Here is a 20,000-nt window from a genome sequence, read left to right on the forward strand (position 1 = left end):
GTTATTTATCGTCATTATTATTATTATTATTATTATTATTATTATTATTATTATTATTATTATTATTATATTATTATTATTATTATTATTATTATTATTATTATTATTATTATTTATAAAACAAATCGACAGCGTTCCCGTGGCAGGTGAAACGGGTACTCCTCGGGACTCCTCGCATTCGCACCCCCCCCCCCCCCAACCACCACCGCCACCACACACACGCACACAGCTCTTTTTTTTTTTTGGGGGGGGGGGGGGCGTTGTTTGTAGAGTATAATTCAGGGTTACAATGCCCACCCCTGTCATCACGTAGTCAAGGCTTTTTGGCATCTGCCAATCCCAAATGTCTGTGTCAAGGTCGACCGTCATGTCGCGTCAACGGGTGAGGAGGAAAAAAAAAAAAAAAAAAGAACTGGCATATTATTATATCATTACATTGAAAATTATGAAAACTATTTTTTATTTTGTATGAAATCCTTTATAAATTTTACGATGATCAAGAACGAAACTTTTGCCATCTACCTCTTCCTGGCGCAACATTTATAAAAGTATTATTTAAAAAAAATAATAACACAGCATTTATTTGGCGCAATATCCACGTGCTCAGAGCGCTTTACAAGGGGTCCCAAGGCAACAGCAATATTAAACTTGAAAGACGAGACAGGACGCCTGTCAGGCGATGTGACATTTTTTCCTAACAAATTCAACGAACGGCCATGTACTCATTTTACACCTGAGTACGGTGAGAAAATGTGAGTAAAGAGCATTTTCCAAGGACTCAACTCTGCGCAACGCAGAGCGGGTCTCGAAACCTGAACCTTCCGATCTGGAAGCGAGAGTCATACCACAAAACAGGGAGGAGCACTGTTCTGTCGGCCACATAACCTCAATATTCATTAAATTTTATTTCTAATTTCATCAATTTTTGGAGTAAAAACATAGTTCTTGGTATCAAACCTATTGTAAATTCGACGCTGATCACGAATCTGACGTCAAAACAACGAAAATCCGAAAAAAATTGTCCAATTTTTTATACTGCCACGCCCCCGATCGCCGATCGCCTCGAAAAATATTAAGCAAAGCGGGCTTTGCGAGCGATGGACCGTACCTAGGTTTATCGGCCAGGTATTTGGCCACACACATTGCGTTTTCACCCCGGTTTGCCTGATCGGGGTCTGGACCAGGATCATATCCGGGCGTGTATGGAGCCTTTATGAAAGGAAGCGAAATGGAATGAGAGGGTGTGTGTGCGTGTGTATGTGTGTGTATATATATGTGTGTGTGTGTGTGTGTGTGTGTCTTTGTGTGAAAGATAGAGAGAGGGGGGGGGGGGCGAGTTGGTTGCATACATAATTATTGGTGTGTCGTAGTTATGATTATTGGTTGTGAAAATACCAAGCAAAGGACATAACACTAACTGTCCAAGGCAAATAAACAAGTAAGCACCACCGCCATGCTCACGGCGAGGCGATGGTGTGCCTAGCCTAGAGGCAGGTGTTCCGATTCCAATCGCTCTATAGTATGTCAAAACAGGTCGATAATCGGCCGTCACAGAAATGACTGAAATCCGGTCAAGTGGCCTGATTCGGACAATGCCTTGGTCGGTCGGCTCGTGTTCCTATCAATGGCATTTATTATGTGTGTATATATATATATATATATCCCTCTCTCTCTCTCACACACACACACACACAGAGCAACACACACGCACACACATAAACACCCCCCCCCCTCTCTCTCTCTCACACACACACACACAGAACAACACACACGCACACACATAAACACCCTCTCTCTCTCTCTCTCTCTCTCTCTCTCTCTCTCTCTCTCTCTCTCTCTCTCTTCCCCTCTCTCTCTCTTCCCCTCTCCCTCTCCATCCATCCATCAATTCATATATACACACATCTACCATCTAATCTATATCTCTCCGTGACACAAACACACACATAAATACACACACACACACAAACAAACACACGCATTAATTAAATAGTATGTAAGTTTACTTATCCTTTTGAAAGTGTGATCGATTCAATATGTCAGAAGTCATATAACCACACGCGCATGCATCTATAATTATAATTATGTCATGTCATCTACGTTTCCATAAAAAAGCGTGGGGAGGGAGGGGAGTCGGTATAAAATCTGACATGATAATAAATAAAATATTCTCTTTCATTACAGCAAATAATACACGAGCTGAAATGTTTTTTTTCATTTGACTACTTAAATAAATCAACGTCACCAAACGTGTTCATCTGCTTGTAAAGCGTCGAAGTTCCAAACACCTAAACGTACAAACAGTTTAATAATAATACATTATTATAATATTATAAGCTTCGTCATTATCGCTGCGGCTGACGCCTGGGTTATTCCAGCCTTCCCTTGGAATAGACCCCAAATACAAATTTCCCCTTGGGGATGAATAAAGGGAATTTTTTAAAATTGTATTTTTATTAGAGTAGACAGCCACTGCATTTGTTGTTTTGTTTTTAAGGGTTATAGACTCCTTCCGCACTAGGACAAAACTGTCCCAGGACAAATTTGTCCTGTCCCGCTGGAGAAAACTTCTATTCAAAAGGGGTTCCGCACTAGGACAGGACTGTCCCGGGACACACCTGCGCGAATGCATTTTTTATTTTTTTTTTACAAGATTCAAAAGTTTTTTTGTTTTTTTTTTTGTTTGTTTGTTGCTTTAGGTCTCTTCCAACACAATTGAGGTTATATGAGAGACCGCTGAAACAAAAAAACAAGCAATCTAACAAAAATAGTACAAATGTAAATCAAAATCATAACCTAAAGATATCATAAGCTAAATTATAAATAACCAAGAACAAACAGGCAGAAGATTTACAGGAAAAAAAAATCCCCTGTCAAAAATACAATCACAAACCAAAGAAGCAGGATAGGCTAGTAAAGAGAAGAAGAAACGACATCACTATCGGATTTATTTGTAGGCAATTGTCAATATAACTCATACAAGAATATAATATTCTCATCAACAAATCAAGTAAATAAAATCAATAATAAAGCAAGGCAAACAATGATAGTAATAATGATAATAATAATAATAATAATAATAATAATAATATAATAATAATAATAATAATAATAATAATAATAATAAATAATAATAATAATAATAATAATAATAATAAGAAAGAAGAAGAAGAAGAAGAAGAAGAAGAAGAAGAAGAAGAAGAAGAAGAAGAAGAAGAAGAAGAAGAAGAAGAAGAAGAAGAAGAAGAAGAAGAAGAAGAAGAAGAATAATAATAATAATAATAATGATAATTACAATGGTGATAATAATAATGTAAAATCTTCTAATTAATAGATTAGTTATTTAATAGTTTGAATTATAAATTAATAAGTTAAAAAATAAGTCCTTGGTACAACTCTAATAATTCACATTTTATGAATCAACATAAGATACGACATGACGATAATGATTTTTTACACTGTACAATGGGATTTGTTTACATAAGATTTATATAATCATGAAATATTCTTATAGCAAGAGTAATATTATTGCTGCTGCTGCTACTACTACAACAACTACTACTACAACTACCACTACTACTACCACTACTACTACCACTACTACCACTACTACCACTACTACCACTACCACCACTACTACCACTACCACTACTACCACTACTTCTACTATTACGACTACTACATCTACAACAACAACAACAACAACAACAACAACAACAACAACAACAACAACAACAACAACAACAACAACAACAACAACTACTACTACTACTACTACTACTACCACCACCACTACAACTACCACCTCTTCTCCACTACTTCTACTACTACTTCTACTACTACTACTACTACGACTACTACTACGACTACTACTACTACGACTACTACGACTACGACTACTACGACTACTACTACTACTACTACTACTACTACTACTACTACTACTACTACTACTACTACTACTACTACTACTACTAGTAATGGATGAAATAGAGGTTGCATATTTCTTTGCTTTACTACGTGGAAAAAAAGACAAATTGAAAGAGAAAACAATATTGGGTGCATCCTTTAATGACCCAAAGATTGCTCAAGGGTCAATTCCGTAGACTCTATGGTGATCTCCGATCTTATCTTAAAATGACTTTCTTGGAATCACCTCATTTTACCCAGGTGCAAATGAGTACCGGTTCGCTGATGAAAGTAATCTTTGACGGACTAGTATCATTCAAGAGGATAATAGAAAGTCAGCATAGCTCGGTGGTACGGTCTTTGCTTCGTACCCGAAAGGCATCAGTTCGATCACCCGCTGATGCGCTGTGTTGCCTTGAGTAAGTCACCTCGCCTAGCTCAATTTGCGGCGCTGCACTGCGGCTAACGCCTGGGTTATACCTCGCCCTAGCTCAATTTGCGGCGCTGCATTGCGGCTGACGCCTGGGTTATTCCAGTCTTCCCTTGGAATAGACCCTCGAGAAAAAATTCCCCTATGGGATGAAAAAGGGAATTTTATTTTTTTTTTTAATTTTAAACTGTTATCTGTCTGCTTAACGCTACAGCACCATGGATAAGTTCCGGATTTATAAGCTTAGGAGGCAAGATGGCCCATGGTTAGCGCGTTGTACTCTGCACTCAGAGGTTCTGTGTTCGATTCCGACCGAAGCCAATTTTACTTTCTAGAGCAAGAAAATTTACTCCAATCACTCACTCCATTCAGGTGTAAAAGGGTACCTGTCAAGCTGGGATAGTAATCTGCGATAGACTAGCGTCCTGTTCAAAGGTTTTCAAACAAATACATTAATTGTCCGCTTCACGCTATTGAAACCGGGATAACTCCTGTACAATTGGCTACAAGGCTCTAAAGGAGTTAATTTGTCTTACAATGAGTCCAAGTGGCTCAGAAGGACTTACTTAAAAATATTTTCATTGAAAATTCCCGAAATAAATAACAATAAAGATAATTGATCCACAAGGTACCGAATAGATGTGCGACCGGTTTTAGACACGTTACTGCTGTGTCACAAAGTGTGACACTTCTTAAATTATATTTATAAACATACGTTTTTAAATTGCCGAAAATGTTTATGTTGCTATGCCTTCTGTACGTGGTTTCATCACATAGAATTATTTTTTGAATTGTTCTTGCTTTTTTATATTCAGAATTGAAATAAATAAATAAATCATAACTGTGAGATTGAATGTAAGCTTCAGTTTAATATTCGAAAACAGATAAAATGGACGTTTCGGGTTTCCCCTTCATCAACAACACATGATGAATTAAAAACTACAGGCGAATGAGATAATGTGGTAGTGGCGTTGTTAAGATGCATAAACAAAAACATTGATGGGCAGGAAATTGTATGCTACTTTGTGAGGAAGCGCGAATTAAACAGAGCAATAGAAATTTATAAAAGGTGCGTACTTAATTATGTTAAAAGAGGGGAGGCGGGGAGGAACTCTGTAATGCAGTATAGAAGACAGTGAACTAAAATAAAGTGTGGACTATTGTTGGAAAATAAATACAATGGAATTGGAAATAAATACAAATTGTAAGGGATGTAGGTATTAATATATAGTGGCATTAGCAGCAGCAGAAGCAACAGTAGAAAAGTAGTAGTAGTAGTAGTAGTAGTAGTAGTAGTAGTAGTAGTAGTAGTAGTAGTAGTAGTAGTAGTAGTAGTAGTAGTAGTCGTAGCAGTAGTAGTAGTAGTAGTATGTATAGTAGTAGTAGTAGTAGTAGTAGTAGTAGTAGTAGTATGTAGTAGTAGTAGTAGTAGTAGTAGTAGTAAGTAGTAGTAGTAGTAGTAGTAGTAGTAGTAGTAGTAGTAGTAGTAGAGTAGGTAGTAGTGTAGTAGTTAGTAGCAGCAGTAGTAGTAGGGATGCAGAAAATAAAGACAGGCATTTCAATTTTGACACGGCGCCGCCAAGTCTGGGACTTTTTTGTCCTAGTGCGGAAGTCTGCTATATTTTTCTACTATCACAAACGATATGAACACGGGACTGGGACAGTCCTGTCCCGTTGATTTTGTAGCATTTCACAACGGCTTGGGACACAACGGGACTTTTGTCCCGTCCCAATAGGTGCGGAAGATTCCTCTAAATTCTATATGTTACAAATCTGGGACAGGACTGTCCCAGGACAGTCCTGTCCTAGTGCGGAAGAGGGTTTACGGCGCTTGCAACACATTAAGGTCATATCAGCGCCAGTAAAAAGGAAGAAAATTGGTTAGGAAAAAGTTCTAGAATTACAATTAAAGAACCCAAGAGAAAGTAAGACAAAAGGGAACTGGGAACAAAGAGGGATTAGATGTAGATTCTAAGAGCACACTACCAATGTACTTAGTTTGAGATCACCTATAAGTCTCATCCGGACACGAGTACAAAATCCCAACAAAAAGGAATACACTCAAATGCTTACATTATATCAAAATAACAAATATAATAATACATAACAGAGACGATGATTTACAAGGAAAAAAATATAATCTCCCAAAACAATATCTATGCATTTGACTGTTTCCCGCCCAGCCAGGGCCAGGACAAAACCAAGTAATCTCATTCCAAGACAAAGACAGAAAGCATGTTGGAAAACAGATATAAGGGGATAGAAGACACAGAATGTACCTCCCTGCCCACTATGCGAAGTCAGGAACCCTACCCAATATCTTGCTTTGTAAGCTGCGAAGTTCCAAAACACCTAAACGTACAAACAATTTAAATACATTATTATTATTATAATATAAGATTCCTCATTAGAGAAGACAGCCACTGCATTTACCGACACACACAAGGAAGACGGCGGACACGGTGGAGTTAGTTCAGCTTCTACCGCCAAAAAAGTAGATTACATCCATCGTAGTGTTTCCCTACTCTAAGCAAAAAAAAAAAAATAAACCACCCAACGGTTCCCGGGCGAAAACAAATAGCCCTATGTCAGAACAACAGAGCTGCCTTCTTAAAATGTAAAAAAAATTTTTTTTTGGAAATTCAAATTTTTAAATTGAGCTTTATATAGTGCAATATCCACTAAATGTGCTCAAAGCGCTTTACAAATCGTAGTTTCCAAGGGGAAAAAAATGAAAAGGTCGCACTATATAACGTTTCAAATCAATTATCTACCCTCAGCGTAATAAATAATATTAATAATGGTATAGATTTATAGTGCGCCAAACATCCCTTCTTCGGGAGGGCTCTGGGCGCATAACATAGATTAAACCTTGGAATAATAATATTCCAAGGATTAAACCATAACACAGTTCACGAACAACGCTAATTATACACATAATCAAAAGAAAGCCTGTCGGAATAAGAATGTCTTCAATCGACGCTTAAATTCCTCTAGTGAAGACGAAGAACTTATCTCTAGTGGTAGCAAATTCCAAAATCAAAATAATCAAAATAATCAAAATATGCTTCAAAGTCCTAAAGTTTCTTAGCAACTGGACTTCCTTTTCAACGAGATTTATTGAATCAAAAACGCCTATTCAGTTCTCTAGCGGGAGCCAAACACATTCGTAATTCTACGAAATTTTCGCAGCTCTAGACAGGTCTGTAACACGGACACAAAGGCACACGTAAAAGACAAATGCGGCAATGTGGTCTAGTGGTATGACACTCGCTTTCGGATCGGAAGGTCCTGGCTTCGAGCCTCGCTCGTCGCATGGCTGAGTCCTTGGAAAAGGCTCTTTACTCACATTCTTTCACCGTACTCAGGTGTAAAATGAGTATTTGGCTGTTAACAGCATTGTCTTTGTCCGAAAAATTGCAATATCGCCTAACGGGCGTCATGTCCCGTCCTACATGTTAAAGGTTGCTGTTGACCCCCTTGTAAAGCGCTATGAGCAATAAATTTAGTGGATATTGCCATGCGCTATATAAAAGCTCGAATTTATTTAAATTTAAAATTTATTTAGAATTGAATGGGATGGAAGAGATAGCCAAGTCTGCCGAACTCTGAAAAAGGAATTTTAAAAAAACATTAAATAAAAATTGGCCAGAAAACTCGTCCTTCAACTATCGACCGATTAAAATGGCCGCCATCCTGTAAAAAAAAAACAAAAAACTCTTAAACCTACCTGTAACTTTAGCAATTCTTTCAAATTCATCCATTCTAAAAACAACGTAAACACAAGAGTAATCGTACAAACTTCGCACAACTGATCGTGACTTTCGATTCGCACACTTTTTGGTGATCTAAATTTTCGGAAATTTTTTTTTTTCAATACGTGAAATAGATGTGAATTACGCACTCTCATATTTTTGACATCAAATTCATTTTCAAGAATCTCAATCAAACAGCCATTATGACATTTTGAGACAACGGGTTTCATTCATACTAGGTGCACATATTCACAGGTCTGATAACAACATAAGTCCATAACAAATTGGGTCATCAGACCTGTCAGTAGTCGGTACGCGTTGGTTTTAAATCACGATTGAAACTAAACGATCCATTCCCATATAAATGAGATATTTCCTTAAGAAAGGAAACACTTGAAAAAGAAACCAAAAAAATAGGATAAACCCGATGTTTTTCTTCTAATTTGTTTTCTTTCTCCCCGTTTCCAGTATATCAATCCTCTTGAGATCAACAAGGAATTGGGAAGAATTTTGTTTTAGCCCATTTTCTCCAAGACATAAAAGTTTGAAATGCCCATTGAACTCCCCCATTGAACTCCCAAGGGGCTTTGGAACTTGAATAAATAATTAATTCCCATACAACCTCAAAGTTAGTATTCTCTTTCTGGTGGATGGAATGTATCAATAAACCACTTGTATTTTTTTATGTTTTCCCAACTATCTCTCCTTCCATTCATCCATCCAATCCATCCGGCAACCTATCTATCCGTCTGTCCATCCTTCTATCCATTCATCCGTTCATTTAACCGCTCGTCCACCCATCCGTCTGTCTCTCCATCCATCTGTCCATTCATCCGTTCATTAACCGTCCGTCCGTCCGTCCGCCCGTCCACCCATCCGTCCGTCCATCTGTCCATTCATCCGTTCATTTAACCGCTCGTCCATCCATCCGTCTGTCTCTCCATCCATCTGTCCATTCATCCGTTCATTAACCGTCCATCCGTCCGTCCGTCTTTCTGTCCATTCATCCGTTCATTTAACCGCTCGTCCACCCATCCGTCTGTCTCTCCATCCATCTGTCCATTCATCCGTTCATTAACCGTCAGTCCGTCCGTCCATCTGTCCATTCATCCGTTCATTTAACCGCTCGTCCACCCATCCATCCGTCCGTCCGTCCGTCCATCTCTGTCCAGTCATCCGTTCATTTAACCGCCCGTCCACCCATCCGTCTGTCTCTCCATCCATCTGTCCATTCATCCGTTCATTAACCGTCAGTCCGTCCGTCCATCTGTCCATTCATCCGTTCATTAACCGCTCGTCCACCCATCCATCCGTCCGTCCGTCCATTTGTCCAGTCATCCGTTCCTTAACCGCCCGTCCACCCATCCGTCTGTCTCTCCATCCATCTGTCCATTCATCCGTTCATTAACCGTCCGTCCGTCCGTCCATCTGTCCATTCATCCGTTCATTTAACCGCCCGTCCACCCATCCGTCTGTCTCTCCATCCATCTGTCCATTCATCCGTTCATTAACCGTCCGTCCGTCCGTAAGCCCGTCCACCCATCCGTCCGTCCATCCATCCGTTATTGATAAACGATGTCGCGCTAGAGGGCCTAGGATACCTTTTTCCATAAGTGATAGTTGTGAAAAATTCGTAAGTAGTGATCGAAGAAAACTTCGATAATTATTTTTTTGTAAATGTTGTTGCTCGAAGCTCGAAGAAATAAATAACAATGCGAAATTGAATATAAGCTTCAATTTAATATACGAAAACAGATAAAAGGGAAACCTGAAACGTCCATTGTATCTGTTTTCGTATATTAAACTAAAGCTTACAGTCAATTTCACATTGTTATTGATATTATTTTTTTTGCAAACTTATTTGTCATAAAGGCTCAAACCCATGACTTCCTGGAAGTCTCAAGTTAAGAACTTTTTGACAAGTTGAAGGCCGTTTCAAATGATCGATGATTAAAGTATTAGAATTTTTCTGGCTAAAATGAAGAGGAGAAAAACAGTTCTGTCAGAGAAAGGCAGAATTGGCCTTTTTTTTTTTTTTTTTTTTTTTAAATGTCTTAAATATCGTTAAGCCTCCGTTTATTATTGAAAACTTATTGGACAAGGGCAAAAAAAAAAACAAAAAAAACATGATCCCCTCCCTCCCTCCCTCTCCCTCTCTCTCTCTCTCTCTAACTCTCTAACTCTCTCTCTAACTCTCTCTCTAACTCTCTCTCTAACTCTCTCTCTATCTCTCTCTCTCTCTCTCTAACTCTCTCTCTAACTCTCTAACTCTCTCTCTCTCTAACTCTCTCTCTCTAACTCTCTCTCTCTAACTCTCTCTCTCTAACTCTCTCTCTCTCTAACTCTCTCTCTATCTATCTCTCTCTCTCTCTCTCTCTCTCTCTCTCTCTCTCTCTCTCTCTGTCTCCCTCCCGCCTTCACCCTTATCTCCTACTACTATTCTGAAAAGAAAAAAATATATTCTATTTGAGAAGACAAAAAACTCTTAACAAATTTCTATTGATATAATCTATTGCGTCTCGTGAAAAACAAAAAAAAAGTAAACTCTAGCCCAAAAAGCGTGTAATTTGATATTTCGTTCACTGTGGGAATAATTGAGTTAGGCTTTTTTCCTATTTCCTTAGAGACGACAGCCCCAAACACCTCTTCGCCATCTTTGTTTTGTTTTTTTTTTTGAAAATAGAAAGACTCCACATCCCCCTATCCTGACCCCCCCCCCCCCCCCCCCCCCAAATGTATGGAATAATGTATGGAATAAAAATCATATTATGAATAAGATTGAAATGGGACCTACTTTGGGTTGGGACAAATAATATAATGGGATTGTACTGCAGTCCTATTTCATCGCCTTGCAGGCATTTCAGTCTTTCTACCTCCCACAAGGATACCACTAAAAAGACGGCCGATAGATAGATATACAAACTCGTTGTAAAATGCCCCGTGCGTAGTAATACGATGGAATGATATGGGGCAAAAGAGGTGGCGATGGGGGGGGGGGGGGTGGTGATGATGATAATGATGATGAAGGCGATGGCGATGATGAAGATGGTGTTGATAACGACGGTGACGACGATTATGATGATGACGACGATAACGATGACGATGATGGCATGATGATGATGATGACATGACGATGACGATGATGATGATGACGACGATAACGATGATGATGATGATGACTGAGCGACTGACTGCAAGATTCTGAATAAAATAATGGCTTAATTCCAGACAAGGACATTTATTATTGAAAACTTATTGGACAAGGGCAAAAAAAAAAAAAAACATGATCCCCTCCCTCCCTCCCTCCCCCCCTCTCTCTCTCTCTCTCTCTCTCTCTCTCTCTCTCTAACTCACTCTCTCTCTCTAACTCACTCTCTCTCTCTAACTCACTCTCTCTCTCTAACTCTCTCTCTCTCTCTTTCTAACTCTCTCTAACTCTCTCTTTCTCTAACTCTCTCTTTCTCTAACTCTCTCTCTCTCTAACTCTCTCTAACTCTCTCTCTCTAACTCTCTCTCTCAATCTCTCTCAATCTCTCTCTCTCTCTCTCTCTCTCTCTCTCTCTCTCTCTCTCTCTCTCTCTCTCTCTCTCTCTCTCCCTCTCTCTCTCTCGTTTCATAACCAAGATTATTCATATTCATTCCATAATATTCAATCAGACCAGACCGATGGAATGTTGCATTATATTATGCCCCCCCCCCCCTCCCCATTTTTTCTTCACCGTTTTGAGAGTTTCTTACCCCCCCCCCCCAACACGCACACACACACACACACACACACACACACACACAAACGTTTTTTTTTTTAATTCGCCCAATACAAATTAAATAGCGCGAATTTTCTCAAGGAGTATCTTTTATTAATTACTTTATTTTATTTTTTTTTTTGGAACCCCAGAAATTTATCAACTTTCATCATTTTATTAAAAAAGAAAATTTAAAAAAAAATGTCGGTACCCCCTGAGTATTGATAAATGAATGAGATCGTACAGCTTCTTGCATCTCGCATCTCAAAGCGAGTGGTTATCAGCATTTCATAGAGGCATTTTTGTTTATGTTTCACAAGGGGAGGCAAGAGGTGGAGGTTGGGAGGGGCGGGGGAGGGGGAGAAAAACCCTCTTCTCCACCCCCACCCGCTCCCCGCCCTTCCACACTCACCCGAATAAAAGAGAAAGAAAAACCCATTTCATTACAATCAATGTTTGATATTCTGTTCAACTAAGTCGCAACCCCAGGGCTGACCGAGATGAAATGGCAACCCTCATCTCATTACAAGTGGGACTGCAGTATTCCGTTAGAGCCATACGACCCACGCGTCCGCGAGACTAACTCTAGAGTGTGCCTCGCGTACGCCAATTTAACTCTTGTCTTTTTTTTTTTTTTTTGGTAGAGTCATTCTCGCGTGGTACACCGGAGTTCATCACGGTTTCTCCGTAGCGTTAAATCGACAGTAGCTATTGCTTGCTACGATAAGATCATTGGTCGCCGAATGGTGAAACAAGTCTTATTCAAGGAGCGTTATGACACTTGAAGGTTATCTGAATCTAAGCGTCAGTAAAAAGGAGGATTATAGAATAGTCAAACGATTCTAGATCTAACAGTCACCAATCTATAAAATAATAATAATAATAATAATAATAATAAATAATAATAATAATATAATAATAATAATAATATAATAATAATAATAATAATGATGATGATGATGATGATGATGATGATGATGATGATGATGATGATGATGATGATACTAATAATAAATAGGCCTTCCGCCACGGCACCGTCGCCTAGGCATTAGATACCGTCGCCTAGGCATTCCATGTAGGAATATAGCTAATCCATCAAACAAGATATTTGATGTCAACAACACCCATGTTGTCCAAAGTGAGCAAATTGGCGGTTAAATAATCTTGCCCGAGAATTAAAAAAACGAATGTGCCTGAACTGAAGCAGGGCTCGAACCCGGGACCTCCCAGGTCAAAGTGCAATGGCTTAACTACTTGGCCATTCGAATTAAGAAAAGAAAAAAAGAAGAAAAAAAAACACACAAACTTTTTCTTACCTACATATCCGGGAGTCCCACAGGCCGTGGCCATGATTCCGGAACCTTCTATCTTGGACAAGCCGAAGTCACTGATCATGATCTTCGAATCGTCTGCTGGACTGTAGAATAACAAGTTCTCGGGCTGGAAAGAAATGAAAAAGATAATTAATTCAACAGTGCTGATGGTGACAAAAAGTGAAAATGTAGGAAAATGTTGAACGATTGCCTTTAAGGCCCATTTTTACTGCACTAAACCCCACTTTTAGAGCAATAGAGATGATAGACTATCATTGATACTCTAGCTAACTTCTGGAGAGTGGGAAACTGCACCTGTGTGTTCCACCACACATCAACTCTCTCATTGATAGCACATTGTTTCGAGAAAATGTAATTTTAAAAAGGAGGAAATTCCTCCTCTGGACTCCAAAATCGCGGATTTCCGCGGATCAGAGGAAAACCATCAGTACTGATTCAATAGCCGTATGTCATTCATGCATTAGGGGGGCGGGGTAACTGAGTTGGTAGAGCATTCGCTTCAAATGGAAAGGGACTGGGATTAATCCCCGGTGAAGTAGATAGTTTTTTTTTTTACTCCTCTGTCCACTAAGCAGTGATTTGGTAGCTGGTATGTTAGATCTGGCGGAAAGCACCTTGCGACCTATCTAAATGGTATCAAGCAAAATGCTTTTGTCCGTATAATGGTATAAAAACTCCGCTTCCATTGGTCTTATGGCTGGGAGGGACCAATTAAAAATCTACCTGCAATACTTTAAGGTCATACTATTCCCCTTCATTGTAAGGTTCCCAGTTATTTGACTGTTTCCCTCCCAGCTCGGACTCCGGCCAGAGCCAGGACAAAACCAAGTAATCTCATTCCAAGACAAAGACAGAAAGCATGTTGGGAAACAGATATAAGGGGATAGAAGACACAGTATGTACCCCCCACTATGAGAGGTCAGGAACCCCACCCAGATGAAAGGAAAGCAAACTCTCATAGTTCGCAAGTTATGCAAAAACAAAGCATAACAGTAAACCAACAGTAAACCAATCATTAGATTTGAAAATCACCATAGAAAGGAACTGATAATATTATTATACGAACAAGTGTACATTAATCTGGATGAAGTTTCAAATGATGGAACCTTTGACCTTTTGCAGTCATGCAAAAAAAAGTATTGTTTCTCATTCAGAGTTCTAACGACCTTCAGTTCCAAATGCGATAGACCCGCTTTGGTTTGTTTTTGTTTTTAAGGGTTTTACGGCGCGCGAAACACATTTAGGTCATATCAGCGCCAGTAAAAAGGAAGGAAATGGGATAGTAAAAAGTTATAGAATTACAATTAAAGCATCCAAGAACAAGTAAGACAACGGGGAACTGGGAACAAATAGGGATCAGATGTAGATTCTAAGAGCATACCATCAATGTACTTAGTTTGAGATCACCAATAAGTCTCATCTGGACACAAGCACGGCCCCCACTAAGAGGAATACACTCAAATGCTTACATTATAAATTATAACAAATATAATAATACATAACAGAGAGATGATTTACAAGGTAAGAAATATCTCCCAAAACAATAATTATGCATCTGACTGTTTCCCTCCCAGCCGACAGCACCACAGCCAGGGCCAAGGCAAAACTTAGTAATCTCATTCGAAGACAAAGACAGAAATCAAGTTGGAAAACAGATATATGGGGATAGAAGAACAGTAAGAGCCTCTCTGCCCACTATGGGAGGCCAGGAATCCCACTCAGACTCGCTTTATGAAGGATTTTAGACTACAAGATGTGCAAGAAACAATATATTATGCAAACGAAGAAATACTAATCAATAGATGGAACGAAATGTACATCACTCAGCTCTTTGTTATTGTTTTTAGCCAGCTATATTTATGAATAATTCTCACTAATTTTTAACAATCAGGATATAAACGTTCAAGGTTTCCTGTGTTGGTAAGGTATATGTTGCGAGCTTTTTTGGCTAAACGCATGGCATAAATACTAATTTAGTAAAGGTGAAATCGTGTGAAGATCCATTGGAATTCGACTAAACGTTTGACAGTATTTGAATATCGATCGACAATGAATGTATAGTCGACAGTTTCTTCATTACTGCCCAGTATCGATTAGTGCGACCAAAAATATGGCTTTTCAACTGGGAGGGGCTTTTTGATATGTTTTGATGTTGGACCAAATTAATATTCTCCAAAATGATCACCATCTATAGATAACTAAGGCAAAACCAAGCAATCCCATTAAAATTTAAATAAAATAAAAATGAGCTTTATATAGCGCAATATCCACTAAATGTGCTCAAAGCGCTTTACAAGGGGTCCCTGGTCAACAGCAACATTTAACATGTAGGACGGGACATTATGCCGCCTGTTAGGCGATATTACAATTTTTCGGACAAGGACAACACTGCAAACGGCCAGGTACTCATTTTACACCCGAGACGATGAGAGAAAGTGAGTAAAGAGCCTTTTCCAAGGACTCAACTATGCGCCGAGCGCGAGGCTCGAACCCAGGACCTTCCGATCCGAAAGCGAGTGTCATACCACAAGACCACATAGCCGCACATTCCAAGACGAAGACAGAAAGCAACTTAGAAAACAGTTTTTAGGGGACAGTAGAAGACACAGCGTGACATCCTGCCTGCCTGACCACCATGGGAGGTCAAAGACCCCACCCAGGTATGCCTTGCTTGGTGGTCGTATTTGTTGTGTGTGTGGCATGTATTGTGTAATAATCAACCGTTGGAAATGCATGATGTCTGACGACCAAGGCATCACCCTGGTATTAATTCATCGCAAGACCGGGGCTATTTTTATACACAGACCAATGAAAAATAATTAAATGTTCACGGATTACAATAATATCTTGCAGACGTGTGTGTCCGTCCTTGGTAATCCATGTCTATTTTGTTTGTTATTAGGTGTTTAACGGCGCTTTCGGCACTATTTAGGCCATTTAAGCGCCCGTTTCTGTCTTTTATCAATTTTTATCGGCCTTGAGGGGCGGGCCATAGCTGCTCAATCGTGTACTGTTGTAATAAATTTTTCATAAAATCATAATAGTTAAATGTTTGTTGTTTAAAAATATTTATTTACAATTTCGGCATGAGTTCACATTCCTGATAAATATGTATTTACAATTTCTGCAGGAGTTCACATTCCTGCAGATACTTTAAAATTGTAAGCTGATCGACCTACTGGAACAGAGACTTCAAGTCCCTGTTTTCATAATGTTGTGACCTTATTTGTTCTAACTCTGTACATTCAATTGAACTGTGAGGTCACAGTCACAGTTAAATCTTCTGCAGAGGGGAGCTAGCAAAATGAGTAATGGAAAAGGATGCCAAAGAAAATTTATTAAAAGCCGATGATCAAAAAAGGTGACTCGCCGTCTCAAATAAAATATAATAAAAAATAAAATCCCTTTATTCATCCCATAGGGGAAATTTGTCTCTAGGGTCTATTCCAAGGGAAGACTGGAATAACTCGGGCGTCAGCCGCAGTGCAGCGCCGCAAATTGAGCTAGGGCGAGGTGACATGCTCAAGGCCACACAAGGCAGCGCGGGTGATCGAACTCGATACCTTTCGGGTACGAAGCAAAGACCGTATCGCTGAGCCACGCTGCCCCCTAAAACTTTATTATTTAGTGATACTGGTGAGGACAATTGAATTTATGGTCTAAAATATGAAACATGGATTTAGTTTGATTTATTGGATAGAAGAAATGAATGAGATAATGTGGCGATAATGTAGTTAACGACGCCACTACCACATCATCTCATTCATCTGTAAGGTTTCATTCATCCTGTTTTGTTGATAAAGGGGAAACCCAAAACGTTCATTTGATCTGTTTTTGTAATTAAATTGAAGCTTACAATCAATTTCACATTATTATTTATTTTTGAGTGTTCCTGTTGACTTGGGACCCATTGAAAAGCGCTTTAAGCATATTTAGTAACTGTTTCTCTAAATTAAAGCTCAGGGTTTCTTTTCTTTTATCCATAAAATAATATGAAGGAAAGAGTTTTCTTTTCTGAATTCTGACCATAATGAAATAAATGTATGTGTAAGGTAGACTTGTCTATAAAGGATTTAAACATCTAAAAGGACTTTTATGTAGGCCACGTTTGATGGGATAAATGAAAAGGGCGAAGGTGATGGGTTCTATAAGGAAATTACGTTGGAGAAAGTTGGGAAAGTGGTGGAGTGTAACCTTCGTCAGAAAATTCCGTCTTAATTCAGGCGACATCACCAAAAAGGAATGAGAAGTGAGTCAACAGTTCAAAAGACGGGATCAAATTTTGTTACCTTTAACTCTACCAACATCTCTCTTCTCGCTTTCTTGTGGTGATCCCTGTGTAATGTGAAGCAATTTATAAGGGTAGTGTAAGGCTATAAGTTAACAATGGCTATAGGTGTAGGTTTTCGGTGAATTGTAGTAAAGTAGAATGAAAACTATCACGTCGGTAGCCTTCATTATAAAACTAGGTAGAAAAAAGACGGTGATGATGACGATGAAGATGTTGACGAATGATAATGATGACGATGATGTTGAAGAATGACGACGATGATGATGTTGAAGAATGACGATGATGATGTTGAAGAATGACGATGATGATGTTGATGTTGAAGATTGGAGATTGGCGATGATGTTGTTGTTGTTGTTGGTGGTGATGATGATGATGATGATGATGATGATGATGATGATGATGATGATGATGATGATGATGATGATGATGATGATGATGATGATGATGATGATGATACAATCATGTTTCTGGTCGGTAACCGTAAACCAATTCTAATATTACCACCACTTCTCCAGCAATACATTTCAGCAACATCATTAGCTTCGTGAGGTCCGATTTTTTTCCCCAAAGAAACAACACATGAACAACATCTTTGGGTGGTGCTAACGAACTATTTATTGATTGAAAGGTATACCAGACATCGATACCAACAGACGAACTCGCAGATGTCACGAGCACATGTCGAAAAATACACATATTCCAAACAGACCCTACAAACAAAAGCACTTCTTTCTGTCGATATGCGTTTCCTATTTCATTATTTTTTAGTTTGTTTCTTTTTTTGATTTATGGGTTGGGGATGAGAAAGGGGCGACAAGTACACATATGCAGGTCTGACATCCGAACCCACTTATGGGTCTAGTTTAACATTGTTGTAATGGACAATATTTTGCGTCAGTTTTTGAGATTTCCATTACAACAATGAGCCAATAGAGAAAAATATAAAACAAGTTCTGATGACGTACGACCGAAGTTTAAATACACAAAATAGAAGTAGACGTCTAGTATTAAAGACAAAATATTATTTTAGAAGGACAAGAGTAATACAAAGGGGAATTGTTTTTTTTTTTTTTTTTTTTTTTTGGTTTGTTGCTTTAGGTCTCTTCCAACACAATTGAGGTTATATGAGAGACCGCTGAAACAAAAAAAAAAAACAAGCAATCTAACAAAAATAGTACAAATGTAAATCAAAATCATAACCTAAAGATGTCATAAGCTAAATTATAAATAACCAAGAACAAACAGGCAGAGGATTTACAGGAAAAAAAATATCCCCTGTCAAAAATACAATCACAAACCAAAGAAGCAGGATAGGCTAGTAAAGAGAAGAAGAAACGACATCACTATCGGATCGTACACCCATGCGAACATCATAGGTATATGATTCAAGGGTGATGCTCCCATCCAACCACCCGCAAAGGGGAATTGGTTCAAATAGGAAACGTGTAGATTCCAAAAGCATACTATCAAAGTACTTAGTTTGAGATCACCTAAAAGTCATCCAGACACAAGCACAAGCCCCTACTAAGAGGAATAAACTCAAATGTTTACAAATCATATATAACACAAATAAAACATAATAGAGTGCATAACAGAGAGATGATTTACAATGAAAAAAATATCATCTCCCAAAACTAACTATACATTTGACTGTTTCCCTCCCAGCCAAGGGCCAGGACAAAACCAAGTAATCTCATTCCAAGACAAAGACAGAAAGCATGTTGGAAAACAGATATAGGGGGATAGAAGATACAATAAGTACCTCCCTGCCCACTATGGGAGGTCAGGAACCCCACCTAGAATCTCATTTTAAGACAAAGACAGAAAGCATATTGGAAAACAGATATAGGGGGATAGAAGATACAATAAGTACCTCCCTGTCCACTGGATCTAGTTTCACATTGTTGCAATGGACAATATCTTGCGTCATTTAAAAAAATGTTTTCATTACAACAATGAGGCCATAACGAATTGGGTTATCGGACCTGCAAGTAAGTGCATGTCGTGATGGGCCCATTGTTGTAATTGAAATACTCTCAAACCAAAGTAAAATATTCTCCATTACAACAATGTTAAAAGAAGCCCATAATTGCATTCGCAGACCTTCCAACCAACCTCAACCATTTAAAAAGATTTATCATATTTTTCCCTATATTTCTGTAATTTGTTTTTCATTTTCTTACCGCAAACATCAAATTTTCAACATCTGTAACCATCAAAAATTTCAAATTTAACATTCGCTGAATTTATTTGTTAGTAACTGTTGACTTTTTTTTTTTTTTTTTTTTGCATCAATCATATTTTATTTGAGTCAACATTCCCATATTTTCATATTTTGAACCTCAAAGCGTATCAAAATAAAAGAAATACTGGTTGGCAAGCCTGCATTCGGTTATCGGACCTGTAAATACGTGCACGTCGATTTATGCCATTGTTGTTAAGGCGGATGGTTTTTGACATTCAAAATAAATTAATTGTTAACTTCGATGACGTCATCATTTGTGTTTTACAATATAAAATAAATAAAAGGGGAAATTG

The 20,000-nt window shown here is 38.5% G+C and overlaps 1 protein-coding gene across 1 annotated transcript in view; it reads right to left on the reverse strand.

Annotated features, from left to right (window-relative positions):
* The window catches only part of LOC144974658 (calcium/calmodulin-dependent protein kinase type 1-like), a 100,534-nt gene that overhangs the window by 12,116 nt on the left and 68,418 nt on the right, over window positions 1–20,000 (reverse strand). Inside the window, exon 5 of the mRNA XM_078917742.1 lies at window positions 13,154–13,277. Within this exon, the coding sequence (XP_078773868.1) occupies window positions 13,154–13,277 (124 nt within the window). The remainder of the gene's footprint in view (window positions 1–13,153; window positions 13,278–20,000) is intronic.

The sequence above is a fragment of the Berghia stephanieae genome, chromosome 6 (genome assembly GCF_034508935.2).
Source record: "Berghia stephanieae isolate SIO BIC M18660-M18661 chromosome 6, UCSD_Bste_1.3, whole genome shotgun sequence".
Classification (NCBI taxonomy): Eukaryota; Metazoa; Mollusca; class Gastropoda; order Nudibranchia; family Aeolidiidae; genus Berghia; species Berghia stephanieae.